At 36.1% G+C, this 14641-nt stretch overlaps 2 protein-coding genes and 1 long non-coding RNA gene across 3 annotated transcripts; 1 reads left to right on the forward strand and 2 right to left on the reverse strand.

The window, feature by feature from the left end:
• The first annotated feature begins 650 nt into the window (after positions 1-650).
• On the forward strand, positions 651-6894 carry LOC118263901 (uncharacterized). The gene is made up of 2 exons (XR_004782628.2): positions 651-1068; positions 6714-6894. It is a non-coding gene; the product is annotated as an uncharacterized LOC118263901 (long non-coding RNA).
• Positions 6895-9523: 2629 nt separating this feature from the next.
• LOC118263592 (uncharacterized 30.3 kDa protein-like) lies at positions 9524-10912 on the reverse strand. The gene is made up of 2 exons (XM_035575677.2): positions 10777-10912; positions 9524-10416 (listed from the first exon to the last, which is right to left on the reverse strand). Exons 1-2 carry the CDS (start codon positions 10832-10834, stop codon positions 9575-9577), a joined length of 900 nt encoding a protein of 299 aa, XP_035431570.2. The 5' UTR covers positions 10835-10912; the 3' UTR covers positions 9524-9574.
• An 827-nt stretch (positions 10913-11739) lies between these two features.
• Positions 11740-13436, reverse strand: LOC118263527 (uncharacterized 30.3 kDa protein-like). Its single transcript, XM_035575571.2, has 2 exons — positions 13221-13436; positions 11740-12619 (listed from the first exon to the last, which is right to left on the reverse strand). Exons 1-2 carry the CDS (start codon positions 13297-13299, stop codon positions 11841-11843), a joined length of 858 nt encoding a protein of 285 aa, XP_035431464.2. The 5' UTR covers positions 13300-13436; the 3' UTR covers positions 11740-11840.
• Positions 13437-14641: the final 1205 nt, after the last annotated feature.

A 14641-nucleotide genomic window follows, 5' to 3' on the forward strand; every position in this document is an offset into this window, starting at 1 on the left:
TATAATTGTTCTTAAAAATGTAAACGGAAAATTACATTTTTTTATTTAAAAAACAAGTTGCCCCACACAAGGATTTTCTCTAGTATCGTGGCTTGCAAAAATACAAGTTCACATACACAATATGACACCCAGACCCGGAACAACAATTTATGAATCAAACATCAAACAAAGTGTTGCTCCGTGCGGGAATCGAACCCGCAACACGTTGCATGGCAACCAGTTGCCTAGCTATCGCGCCAATCAGTACGATCAAAATTAATTACCTGTTATCATTTTCTTAAGAATTGTTTTTAAGAAAGCAGCTTTAGGAAAAAGACAGAGGGGAGTTTGAGATTGTCATTTCTCTAAAATCACCTAATGGTGACCACTATTAGGACCTATAAGGGTGTACCGGGACTTAAGCCTAGCCCAAGGCGGGAGAAGTCATTGTAAAATTTATCGCTATCAATATCGCTTAAATTTTTCTCGCAATTAATGCATTTTATAAGTTCTAACCACCGAACTCAGAGTCATTTAGTGGTTACTTAACCCAGTCTCTCAGTACGGCAGTAGTCTATAAGTCATACATAAACGCATTCATCAGGTATACAGTGGAAACCATACCTATCCATTAGGATCGATTATTCATATTAATGAATAATCCCATTCTATCGGGAAAGAACCTGCCTTCAAACATTTAACTAATAAATTAGTGATACAATACAAATTTAAACTGCCTTATACGGCTTTTTACTTGACTCATAGTATAAACAAAAACCGATATCACAACGACACCAAAAACTGGTTTTTCTACTGTTAAAAAATATGCGTAAACATTTTTACATTTAGCCACGAGGCGGCGCTTTTAGCGGGCTGAAGTTGCCTCCATTCAACGGCATGAGTCGATCGGATCGTCTCACCCGTTCGATGAAGCTGTGCAAATAATATAACACAATATTGAATGCACAATGTGCATAAAATACTCAGTGAAATTGTTCTTTACAAGTCACAATTTAGTATAAACAATGAAAGTGAAGTGTTTTAGTTTATTTATCATAGTTCTTGTGATATTAGGTTTAAGTTTACAAGGTTTGTATAGAACTTGCTTTTTGACGATTAATTTATTGAATTATGTATGTATTTTATAATTATTATCTGATTCATTGGCTCCACTGTGTAATAAAAGAGACAACGTTATGTGCTGTCTCTTTTGTTTCATATTTAGTGTATATTTTATGATTCGTATGCACCAGACCGGTAAACAAAATTAGCCTCTATTTTTATGTACATAAGATAACAGACAAGATACCGGTATTATCATTCGTTTGTCTGGTTAAGCATTTATCTTTTAAGGAAATAATAGTATTATAAAATGTCTTGGAATAATAAACATTTTTAATGTTTAAGATGGTCATTTCTTTATCAGGGTTTTAATTATAGGTATTTTAATGCAGAATGTCATAGGTCAGCATATAAACAGACACATGACCGGTAATCTAATACATACTATAATTTGCATAATATGAGGACGCAGCTACATATTAAATGAAAGTGCTTTTTTGTATTATTGTAGATTATTATTATGAAGACGAACATTCAAAGATATTCATGCTAAAATGTAAAAGTATGCAATGATATTTGTTAGCAACGTTCTTGGTATTTTCCTAAATGTTTTTCCCCAATGATTTGAGCTATAAGTATAGACTTCTGCAATCGATAATCAACCTAATTACAAAGAAACAATTTTTACAATTGAATAATAACTAACCATATTTACTAACAAACAAACTAACAATTCCATAAACTTTGTACGGCTCGATAATTGAACCTTTGAAGCCTGATCCGGAGCTGCGGACTACCTAGCGGGTTTACCGGGGCTCCGGCTCGAAAAGCAGGTGTAGGAACGGGATGGTTTTTAGTCAGTAAGAGTCTGACACTCCCTCTCGCCTCGCGAGAGAAGTCATTGGATGATTTTCCTCCCTTGAAAAAAATACTATTTTATGATTGGCACTTCAGTTAGCTTCACGACCTTCATTAAACAGGCAGGTCATTGCTCCACATGTTAAACTGGAAGTGCTTTGTTTGTATACTAAATCGATAACATGAATTACAACGCATGTTCTAAGATACAAGCTACTGAACAGACCATTTGTCTCAGTCTATATGACCAATGGCGTATCTAGTTACTAGTAGGTCCGTGTAGAGAATATAGTCTATTGATGTTATAGAAACATAATGCTCTATTCTATGTAAGCTTATTTATATACAGCTAGCTTCTACCAGCGGCTTCGCCCGCAAGCCTGTGGGATAAAAAGTGGCTTATGTACGTGTTATTGCAAACTATAATTTACTCCTGTTCCAAATTGCATCTCGATTCCTTCAGCCGTTTTGACGTGGAGGAGTAACAAGTAAACATATAAAGTTTCCCATTTATATTAAGTACTTATTAGTAATCTTATAAATCTCATGTAGTCCCCTATTACCGACCACAATTGCATGCTCCATGCTCCTGCTCCTCCATGCTGTTAAAACTATTAATTTTCAAAATATTCAATCAAAAAGTTAGTTTATTGATTAACAAAGATTTCTGATCAGTAAAATGACTATCAGTATAGGTACTAGTCAAAATAAGGATCAATATATAACACGATTTCTCATAATAGCATGCAGATTAAAAAAAAAACTAAGGCTATGACGTAAATAAAAACAACTTTCTTAAGCGTCTCTACCTTCGTTCTAATGACGTCACGGAGTATAATTTCTTTTTTATTATTATTGGAATGTTTTTGTTTTCTGCAACCTTCTCCTGTGTATAAATCATACGGGTTGGTGCTGCAAACCAGCGCAGCGGACTCGAGCCTTCGTGCCCGGGTTACTGCATGACCTGGGCACCAGAATTTTGGCCGGCTCGAATAAACCAACCAACCAGAGCGCCGAATGCGCTTTCGTTTCGATTACTTTAAACGTAAATAAAACTCATACTAAGGGTACTGTTCTTTTAATTTTATCGTGTACCTGTGTTCTCGATCACTTCTGTGTCTTGGCATAATAAAGGAATTTTCTTTATTTCTACTACACTTAGTTTTAAGAACCCAAAAAAAACTTATTGTTTTATCCAAGACAGATATTTCCATACCAGTACTTTTTAAAGGCGACGATTTAAAAATTGTGTTTTAAAGTGGATATACGTAAACCAAGGTCAAATGATATTACCTATTTATGTTTATGTTACCCTCAAAAATCATACCCAAATACTACAAGGACATTCAATGCTATTAAAATAGAAATAAGTATCAATAAAGTATATATAGCTTAAGGAAAACAAAGATAACAACTTTATAAGGTAGCTTGTTAGACCGGTTTAAGACTCACTCATATACTCACAGACAGGTAACATAAAGCCGATCAATAGTATATAGTAAACTAGGAATAAAATTCATATTATTCATAAAGGAGTTTAGTATGACTGCCTCGTTGGCCGAGTGGTTGCAAGTGCGACTGCCGGGCAAGGGATCTCAGGTTCATTTCCCAAGTCGGGCGAAGTGTTACGGGGTTTTTTTTCGGTTTTTCGAAAATATCTCAGTAGTAGCACGGAGCCTGGAAATGTGCCCAGTATATGGCAATAGGCTCAAAACTTACAACATAAATGGTGAAAAGTGGGTGTACACAGTGGCATTACGTGCACCTCTGCCTACCCCTTCGAGGATTAAACGATGACGTGATGATATCTATGTATGAGTTTAGTATGATATGATTTTAATCTTATATGTATGTATATTTTAAGCGAAGAAGAAGAAGAAGAGTTTATTTGTTTGTTTGAACGCGCTAATATCTAAATTGTGGACGGTTGTCCATTTATTGAGGAAGGTTTATCTTTATATATATAATTCTTCTGTACGTGTGTATGTCACTGAACTCCTCTTAAACGAGTGGACCGATTTTGATGAATTTTTTTGTGTGTGTTCAAGGGGATCTGAGAATGGTTTAGATTCACAATTTTGTCCGCCGGACAATGTTTTTTTTAATTAACTTTTAATTTATTAGTAGTTGTTGATTTTGGAATGTTTTACATTGGATCCAACAGACGGAGCTACCATCGCAGTGTCAAATATTATGACGTTAGATATTGTCATAACATTTGAATAATAATTTTCATCAAAAAGGTCCAGAATGTTTTAGCTTATTAAAAAAATATTTTCAAATTAAAGACGTGTAGACAGGACAACGTCTGTTGGGTCCGCTAGTACGTTATAAAACATTACGCTAGGATTAAAAGCGAGAGCGGTGCGGGTGAAACCACGCGGAGGTAGCTAGTTTAAAAAATATGTAACTGTAAGTAGGGCTTGCATACATATGTATACAATATTATCAAGTTGTTGAATCAGGAATTTTCAAACTGGGTCTTCTTGAAAATTCCTAGTAATTTTTTAGAAGAAGTTGTTACAAGATAAGTTATTGAAGGCATGCACCATAGTCGAGTATAGGGTCGGGCAAAGAAATATATCGATAATCAATTGCAAAATTGTCAGTGATGCAATTGTTTGCAAATATTTATTAATTGTTTTGCAACAGGTACACCCTCTACTATTATATCTAACTAGAGAACAATGCGGTTGTGATTATGATAACGTTGAATCACTGCAAGAGGTCTGCTAATCGCCCAATGTCCGTAGATTAAAGCAAAGTAATTAATCACATTGTTTCTTTTCCAACAGATATCTGACTCTTATCATAATTTTTATCACGTACTTTGAAGTGTGTATGTAGTAACTCAATTGGTAGTTATCGTACAGAAATAAATCCATTAATTGTTAAGAAATTATAATCTTATTCATGCAATTGTTGTTATCTCTATCTGTGTCATCCAAAGCTTAACATATTCTTCCGAACTATTACGATCTTCAAACTGTCAAGGAAAGAGCGTATTCCTTTTTAAAAGGCCGGCAACACTCGTGTCACTCCTCTGGTGTTGCGGGTGTCCATGGGCGGCGCTGATCGCTTTCGATCAGGTGAACCGTCTGCTCGTATGTCCCCTATTTCATAAAAAAAATAATGAAATGAAATAAATAAGTAAAGTGGTATCCGTGCTATTGGTGCCAGGCGTACAGTGTCTTGCAATTTGAAGTCAGGAATTGTGACAAAATTAACACCTAAACAGTAGTAATTACGACTAGTAACTTCTCTGGATTCGTAAAAAAATAACCAGAAGATAATTTATCGCATAAACGCAGGGCATATGTAGGTTTCTACATCTCTATGTTTCGCGGGACATCAAAATACGAACTTTTTTTAAACAAAACCGACTTCAAAAATCTGTGGGCACGGTAGTGCCCCCGCCAAGACGAGCCAAGCGAAGCGCAAGGGCACTACCTACCTTTTCTCGAAGCGCTTCGTCGTATTTTTGAACCTTCATAACTTGAGTTTGGGTTATACCAGATAAACCAAATTTTTAGGATATAATGTCAGTGGTAGACTTAATAAACCTCTAAAGTTTCAATTGCATAGCTCTTATACTTTAGATTTTATTGATATCTAAAATACCCCGATTTCGTCACTCACTCACTCACTCACTCACTCACTCACTCACTCACTGATGATCAACAAAATTCTTAAGGTACTTCCTGAAGTCCTAGAAAACTGAAATTTGGTATGTAAGCTAGTATTAGTACCCAAACAACAAAAAAATCCTAAAACTTGGAACTTTTACCCCCAACCCCTTAAACTAGGGGGTGAAAGTTTGTTCGAGACTTCCGCAACTTTTGACGCTAGAGGTCTGAATGCGGCCGCGGAGGGGTAAAAATCTGAAATAGGGAAACTTAATTCCCTATTTCCTGCTTGAGATCTGAAAATTATACACAAGTACATAGAACACAAACTTTTCATCAAATCAAAACATTATCCTACCCATAAGTACTTAGATATGAATAATATTACTACACTTCACTTCGGTAAGTGTTTATTAATCAACCTATACTTTTGAACATAAGCATCGTAAGTATAGTATGCGCCAACGCCCGCCGCCTGCCCCCTCGTCCCCGCGCAGTAGCTAAAAATAATCGGCCCGTCAGCGAGCGCGGCACCCGAACGCGGGCAGACGCGCGAGGGCAGACGTCGTTGACGGTTGTCTCAAGTTTTCGGAATATTTCGGTGATTTAAAAGTTTGCTATCGCGGAGAAAAAAACCATTTGCCTAATATTTAATTGTTAGTAGTTTAGTAGGTAAAGGTTTAGATACTAGTGTTTTAATTTTCATTGATAAAAAGTATTAGGATTACGTTTCCAATTTTCTTATAAATTTAGTAGTTTAGTAGGTGAATTTGTCGCTCATTTTATCTTTCTATCATAAGCAACCTACAAAAAGAAATGAAATCCCACAAAAACATTTCATGTTAAATGTTGCCAAGACGAGACCATATAGCTCGCACTGTCAAAAAGTAATCAGATCCCGTGTAGAGCCAAGTTTCTAACCCTATACTTTTGAACTGGCGAGTTGGCCGCACGGAAAGAGTTTAGAAGATTGAATAGATTTTTAAGCTCAAGCCCATATGACGAATAGCAAAAAGTCCGTGCGGCCGACTCGCCAGTTCAAAAGTATAGGGTTAGAAACTTGGCTCTACACGGGATCTGATTACTTTTTGACAGTGCGAGCTATATGGTCTCGTCTTGGCAACATTTAACATGAAATGTTTTTGTGGGATATATTATACATATTAACTTTCTTCTCTTACTTTCCAGGATCCGATGCAGCCGTAAAGAAGAAACGAACATGCAGATATGATTGCACAGAGCTCTGCCAACTCCAGGGGACAAGTCACGGGACCTGTCTAGGGTCTATATGCAAGTGTTCCACACTGAACGCCATAGTCGAAGAACTACATGACCGTGACACTTAAGGAGAAATAAATATTTGAGTACATTTTATGGTGTTTCATTGGTTTTAGCCTTTATGTTATTGGTGTGATGTCAGAGCAATTGGTTTGGTAGTTTAGTAAATACGAATAAGGTATTAAGTCCTTGTCATATCGTGGTGGTCTGGTGGTTTAAGACGCCTCGCTTCTTTTGCATGAGAGTGCGGGTTCGAAACCTACCAACGGCAAGTACCAATGTGACATTTTACTTCATTAAAATTGTAGACCACACTGTACACTTTGGGTGCTTTTAAATGATTTGATTTGATTTGAAATGTCATCAAATAGGTATTATTAATTTTATCTTCGTTCAACGCGCAGTATATATTTCTATGAAGCAGTTGTGTCGAAATGCACTGCTATTTACACTTTGAAAGCTTAAGCTTTTTATGTAAGTACGTAAAGAGGGATATGAGTGCAACGAAATTTATCTTCTTTAGTTTGACCGTTAAATATTTAGTAGTTCGTTCTTAAATATTAAATTGAATTACTATCATAACAAATATTCACTGTCTATTCTACAATAATAGACTTACTATCGTCAACAAAAGAGTGCACCACAAACATTTATCGTCTTAGCTGCATCGCTCCGATTGGTTGTTGGATGCGACACTGCATTCTGATTGGCTGGCTGTCGTAGCATGTTGCTAATATCCTCCATTACCCTCCATTTAGTTTCTGTGAATAATTAGCATACGACAAGGGTGCTTCGGGAGTGTACACACGGTGTTTGATGTGCTCTCCTGCACCTGTACCCAGTTTATGTTCTCTAGTTATTGCTATTATAATAATATGCGCTGTAATCCTCGGCGGGCTATGCACCTACATTTACGCTCCGGTTCATAATAATTATGAGAGCATTAGACTCTGGGTTTAAAGTAAATTTGGAAAATGTGAATTTGTTGTTGTTTCTTGTTTTCAAAACGTATATGAAGCTGATATTTTATAGTTAAACTAATGAAAAATGGGTAGTATATCACACAACAGTATTAAAGACATTTAACGCTAATCTAAGAAGCAAACGAGCAGACGTATCAGCTGATGGTAAGCAATCACTGTCGTCCATGGACACAAGATACACCATAGGCATTACAAGTGCGTTGCCAGCCTTTAGGGGTTAGGAATTTAAGTGTTGTTGGGGAATCGAGGTTTGGGAAGATTGAAAATTGGGCCTCCGGTAACCTCACTCACATAACACAAGCGTCTAACGAAATCTACTGTAAAAGAAACTACAACAAACTAGTGTTTTAGGAGTTCGACCTTGAATGTATCAAAACAATCAAGGGCTACCCATGAGCGATAGTCAAAGAGCTTCCAAAGAATACTAAATACCTTAACTGAATACCTAACTAAGTGAGTATCTAATTTGAGGGCAATCCGCTCGGGGCGGGAACTTGCCAGTTACGAAGCATTTCCTACATTTACGTAGACAAACTTTTGGGCCGCTCTTTGCTGAGAATATTTATACAACCCTTGGTTGAGTAGACGAGCAATCTAAAATTAGCCTAAAATGAAACTAAAGTTACATGTATACCTACATTCTTACTCGACTGCTTAGTTATTTCTGCTATTGTAATGGGAAGTGACGTCAGGTAAATAATACGAAACTGCATTTTACACAAAATCTTCCTTTTAGGATCCAAGGATGTGATATGTAGCTATGCTACGAAGACGTAATAGCTAAGCTGTGACCGTTTCCGCCAGAGATGTACTATGTAGCTGTGTGAGTAAGATGTACTATAAACGTCGCCGCAAAGTAGTTGTGCTAGGAAGATGCGCAGCTCTAGTATGCGATGTATCGATAGTAAGGAAGCACACATTCATAGCACGCATCCATAGCAACTGTCCATATAAAAAATAGCTTAGTTGAGTCCGTTTTCAATGCTAACAATGAATATGATTGGTGGCAGCCAAACACATCCACAGCAACGTCTCTGGTGGAAAAGTAGCCTCAATCTTTGTGTGTAGTTTTTGATTCATTGATAGTTATTTAAATTAATTTAGTGCCAAAAAATAAAATAGATTTAAACATTAAACTTAAAATAGCAAAGAAAAAAAATATCATAGTACTTAATTAAAGTATTTCACAGTCTTATGTTATAAACAGATCGGTTCGGAATTAAACGCAACCTTAGGACAATACAGAATATGGTCTACAGTCGCTCGTCTGGTGAAAACTTTGTGTTAATTTATTTACCACTCACGTAAGGACTTGATACTGAGGATAAAATTACTTGCATTTACTACATGAGGCTTAATTGTTTCAAGGTGTATTGTTAGACCTGTCGATATTCGTTAGATTACTCAATGAAAGCAGCGTTTGTAGTACTAGGATTCTGCGAACAAGACATCGATGTAACCATTACGAGTTTTATTTATTTGTGGTCTCTTTAATTTATATTTCTATACATCTAGTTGATAAAACAGTTTTTTTGATTGTAAAGATGTTCAGTAATGAGAAATGTTATTTAACACGTTAACCGCCACTTAGCGGAGCTTAGCGGAGGATTTGTCTTCAACAGTTTTATTTCGGCAGTTAATGCTTTAATAATATACATTATATTATATAATATACATTATTAAACCATTATATGTATAATGAAGAATAAACCCCTCAACAGTTACAGGGAAACCCACTTGAATATCATGTTTTTATTTGAGTATTAACAAAGATATTAATTACATCATTCAATATTTTCCTATTTTCCGTAATTTGTAAGGATCGAGAAAATATGCTGGTATAGCGTTTGGTACAATAATTTCTCCGTATTCCGATGGATCTCTTATTATACCTGGAGTGGAGAAGTAATATGATTGAAGCACCAGTTTGGAACTATAGCTGGGGTTCGTACATTCAAAATCCGCGGTTATCTTGTAAGTAATACGTATAGTTTTTTCTTGACCTCCGCGTGGGTTAAAGTAATTGCGATCTGCCCAAAGTGCTGCCCGCTCTGCCGCCTTTTTATCAGGACAACGGTACACGGTAGTCCATTCAGACTTATTCTTGTCGTACCAATCCTTCTTAGAAAGTTGCCTGTTATTGTTTTTTATACCTTTCTTCCACCTACTACCGCCGCGCATTTCTAGTACCCAGTAGTCAGAGACCATTAGCGCCGCGTGGCCTATCAACCCACCTCTGCTTTTTCCCGAGATTAGAATGTCCCCTGTTTTGACTACTTGTAGAAATAGTTTCTTGTAGTCAGTATTTTCCTCGCTCTCACAACTCTCGCAGTCCTCACAACTGTCACAGTCGTCACACCCTATACAGCGCGCGATGTTTTTGTCTTTGAACAGTGACTCTTGAGTATCTGGCATTATACCGTAGTTGTTCATAACTAACCACTCATGATAAGATATTGGCTCGTCTTGTTCATTGTACAGCGTAATGTAGTCTTGGTAGGTTTTCCTGAAGACGTCTCTATCATGTTGTGCGAATAATTCCAACGAGTATTTATTGGGATCGATAATGCCCCTGTAAACTCCGAAATTGTAGGCGTTCAATGTCTCGTCCGATATCGTGGCATTTTGTCCTGCAAGTAATAAATTGTGGAGCGCCATTTTATTGTTCATTCAGTTTTATTTTTGGAACAAAAAGGTGACGTATGAAAGGTATGGCAAGCGATGTATCATTCGTTTGAACGGAATGCAGATGTGACCATACAGTGAGTCACATAATACCTACGGTATGTTATTCCCCAAAACCTGAGAGAAAGGTTCAAATAACTTTATCTAAATTCTGTCATCAGCTTAGTGTTATAATATTTGGAATGAGAAAACTCATTGGAGTAACTTCTCACTTTGAAACTTTATTTTTGTAGTGCTAAATAAGGTAATGATAATGTTATTTAACATAGTCGTGATATTGATGTTATTATTTAAGACCAACTTACCAAATGTTTGTCCTTTAACGACAATGAGAAGTGTTAAAAGAAGCACATTGATGTTCATTGGTGATCAGTTTACGTAGTTATTTAAATTTGTAGTTAGTTTTCAATTCAGTCAGTCAACAAACCGTTGTTTGCGAAAATATTTAGGTATTCTGAAAGTGATAGCTAAAATTATTATATTTATTATTTTTTTAAATATAGCATGTCATCCGCTATGGTGATAACACCAAGCCTCAATTCCATTAATGACAAATTAAAATGGAAATACTTAATAATACTAACCAGGTTTCGAATTTCTTGCTCTACAGAATTTTCACAGAGAAATATTGTTTGAAGTTCGATAAATAAATTAAGTTATTCTAATGGCGATAGTACTTTTTATACTAAATATTATTGTTCTTGAAAGACAAAATAGCAAAACATCACACAATGGATTACAGAAAGATCTAAGTAAGAAAGTAAGACTAAGTTAAAACTGCAACTAATTAATAATTAAAACCGATTTGTATTATTTACCATGCTAAATCAAATTAATTAAGCAAACGATTAACCGCAGTACCTAATCATAATTGAAAAAGGTATTAGGTAATTTGTATAATTCGGAGGATAAGTTTAAGAAAATTAAAAAAATATTTATTTTTTATATTGGGATAGTTAGTAGGGTAATTATAACAATCTAGAGACAATTTATTTATTCATCACCTCAAAGAGCCATCAGACTGCGACAGATGGGGCCTAGTAGGGCTGATGCCGACTAGAAGCTGCGGACTGCCTAGCAGGTTACCGGGGCTCCGGCTCGAAAAGCAGGAGTAGGAACGGAATGGTTTTTAGTCAGTTAGAGTCTGACACTCCTTCTCGCCTTGCCCAAGGCGAGTGAAGTCATTGGATGATTTTCCCCCACAAAAAGGGATCAGGCAGTTTTCTTCCATAGCAATTCAATGTCCATTGGCATTAAAAGAAACCACGTTGTTGGTAACAGCGTTTTTATTAGAAGTCATTATGTACATATTGGTATACTCGTACCTACAAATAACAAGAAGTAATTTTAAAAGATAAAGAAAAAAATACTAATATTTTCCTTTATTTACCAGTCCGTATGGGGAGAGGAAATACGATGGTATAGTAGTGGGGATGATAATCGTATTGAAGGGATTCCTTATAACTGCCTTCTTACCGGTTCCGTAGTAATAGGCTTGAACGACAAGCTTGGAACAATAACTAGGGCTGATTGATTTGAAGTCAGTAGTTAACTTGTACGTTACGTGCACCGTTTTTGTGGAACCACCCGAAGGATTGTAGTATTTGTGGTCAGCCCACGTGGCGGCTTGTCTTGCAACCGCACCGTCTTTGCATCGGTACACAGTCGTCCAATCAGAGGCATGCTGGTTAAACCACTTGTCCTTCTGAATTTGTCTGTTATTATTCGGTATTCCATTGTTCCATCCATTTCCTCCAGGCATCTCTAAAACCCAGTTATCGGTAGTCATAATCGCCGAATGACCTAACAACCCTCCAATGCCTCTGCCTGTGATCAAAATGTCCCCCTTTTTAACCACATTCATGAAACGTCTCTTATTGTCTGCTGTAGAACGTTTGACGATTTTCCGTTGATACAGTGACTCTTGTGTATCTGGTAGGACCCCATAGTTGTTCATTATGAGCCAGTCCTGGTAGTTTAGTGGTACACTTTCATTGTAAGCAAGATATTCTTGGTACACGTCTTTGAAGATCTCGCTCTCGTGTTCCGCGAAGGATTCAAGTGAGTATGTTTCGGGATTGATAATGCCCATGTGGACCCCAACATTGTACAAGGCTGTTGTTTCGTTTGATACCAAGTTAGTCGATTCTGGAGACAATGCCAAAACTATAATAAAATTTCCGCTAATACTTATTTATGCATGTAATAAAGTGGTAGAGACACCGTACAATAAACACCACACAATGACACAATGTTTCGCCAACATAAAATGATTGGGTTTTAAATAGACAAAATAGTAGCTGGTAAGTATACGTCCTAATTTAATATGATAAGTTATGATTCCGCAAAAATTCAGATTCAAATTGATTCTTCATGGGATAAGAAGATGACAAATAAACATGTAAGTACCAAATTATACAAACACCAATTAGCAGTGGTAAACCATAGCAATTTTGTTTCAGCATTCCCTATTAACTCAGTGATGATAGATTTTCAATTTTTTGTTAACTGTCATCACATCAGTCATAAGACGTCCAGTGCTGAACATAGGTATCTCCCAATGACTTCCAGAGAGGCCAGTTAGAAGCGAACTGCAACTGTTAACTATGACTTATAACAAGTCCCCAAGATACAGGATTATCCTAGTTTGGGGGCTACCGATACACTTGATGACAACACCAAAATTAAACAAATTATGATGATTGTGAAGTTCATTAATAAATTTATTCTTATTCTTATTCTTACTTACCTAAATTGAAGTCTTCACCCAAACTATGAGATCCAACAGCGGATAAGAGCACACAAACTAATATCTGTCTTAACTCCATACTGGTATGTTAGTTATCTGAATGATGAGTCTGTCAATGATTACCTTTATATACAAAGTAATTAGGTGAGATACAAAGTGTGTAAGTAAACAAGAGTACAATGTTCTAGATCAGGGGATGTACTGAAGATGAGGACCGACCTCGAAGCCTCGAATTATAAAGTCTTTAGTCACTTACAAGTAAACAAGTAAACACTTTGTGTGTTTGTTTGTTGAAGTTATTCCGTAATCTTGTAATATTTATCGATTTTGTTTGATTTGGAATTGTACTAGTTCATTTGAAATCTGGTAAAATAACCATACACGTATTAGCTGCAGCATTTTTAACCTTATCCCAAACCATCCTGCCTACCAAATGTAAGTGATATTTTAAAACCGCTTCTTCAAGATACTCAGAGTAGAACAGTGAGCGATGAAAAGACGATAGGTACGAGGAGTTCTTCTGTGCAATAAGATTCAAAATGAGAGAATTTGCCAAAGAACCAGGTGCATAGACATGATCCGTAAATTGTGCAAGCTGAAATAATGAATGGGTCTTATCGTTTTCTAATGATTGAGGGCATATAGGCCAGGAGTGAGAGGATAGCAAGCGCAGGGTGGATCGGCGATATAATCAGAATAACCCCCACGAGTCTTCGAATGGATAGAAGTGGGAGGGGCGTCCTTCCAAGTGAGAAAGATGAGATGTAAGGTTTATTTAATTTGGTTTGTTAAGTATATTTTCTTTAAAAAGTAATACAGTATTTTTTTCTTTACTACAGGTTAATAAAATATGGTTTACTTTATTATCTAATTATAATAAGTTAAAATAACAGATGAAACATGGTAATTTTAATATGTATATCATTTTAAGTACTATGTCTTGAAGTATGTACTTGAAATAGTAATTTCATGTATATAGTAATATATAGTAATTGTATGTAGAAGTATCTACATACCACCAACTTAACCTTATTATGAATTTTCGTAGAAATTGAATGAATTTTATCTAAACAGTGCATACAAACACTTATTTATTGCGTTGCAAAATGCCAGCATTTTTCGTATAGTAGCATTCATTATAGCTACATTAAAACAAGTATGTTTTGGAAGAACGTGCTAACAATGTATATAGGTTGGTTCTGTGGTGATCCTATGCGCACGATGAGAGAAATATTGGATTTGATTTCTGGATCGAGAAATATATTATTAGAATTTTCGAAAATTCTCAGTAACAATACGTCAAATTTTGTCCGGTCATTTCAATAGGCGCACTCCCTATGATATGGGCTCATAATAACAAGTAGAAGAATCGATATTACCATCTATGCTAACCTCGTGAGCAATTGATACTCGACTGCACC

Source organism: Spodoptera frugiperda, chromosome 27 (genome assembly GCF_023101765.2).
Source record: "Spodoptera frugiperda isolate SF20-4 chromosome 27, AGI-APGP_CSIRO_Sfru_2.0, whole genome shotgun sequence".
Lineage (NCBI taxonomy): Eukaryota > Metazoa > Arthropoda > Insecta > Lepidoptera > Noctuidae > Spodoptera > Spodoptera frugiperda.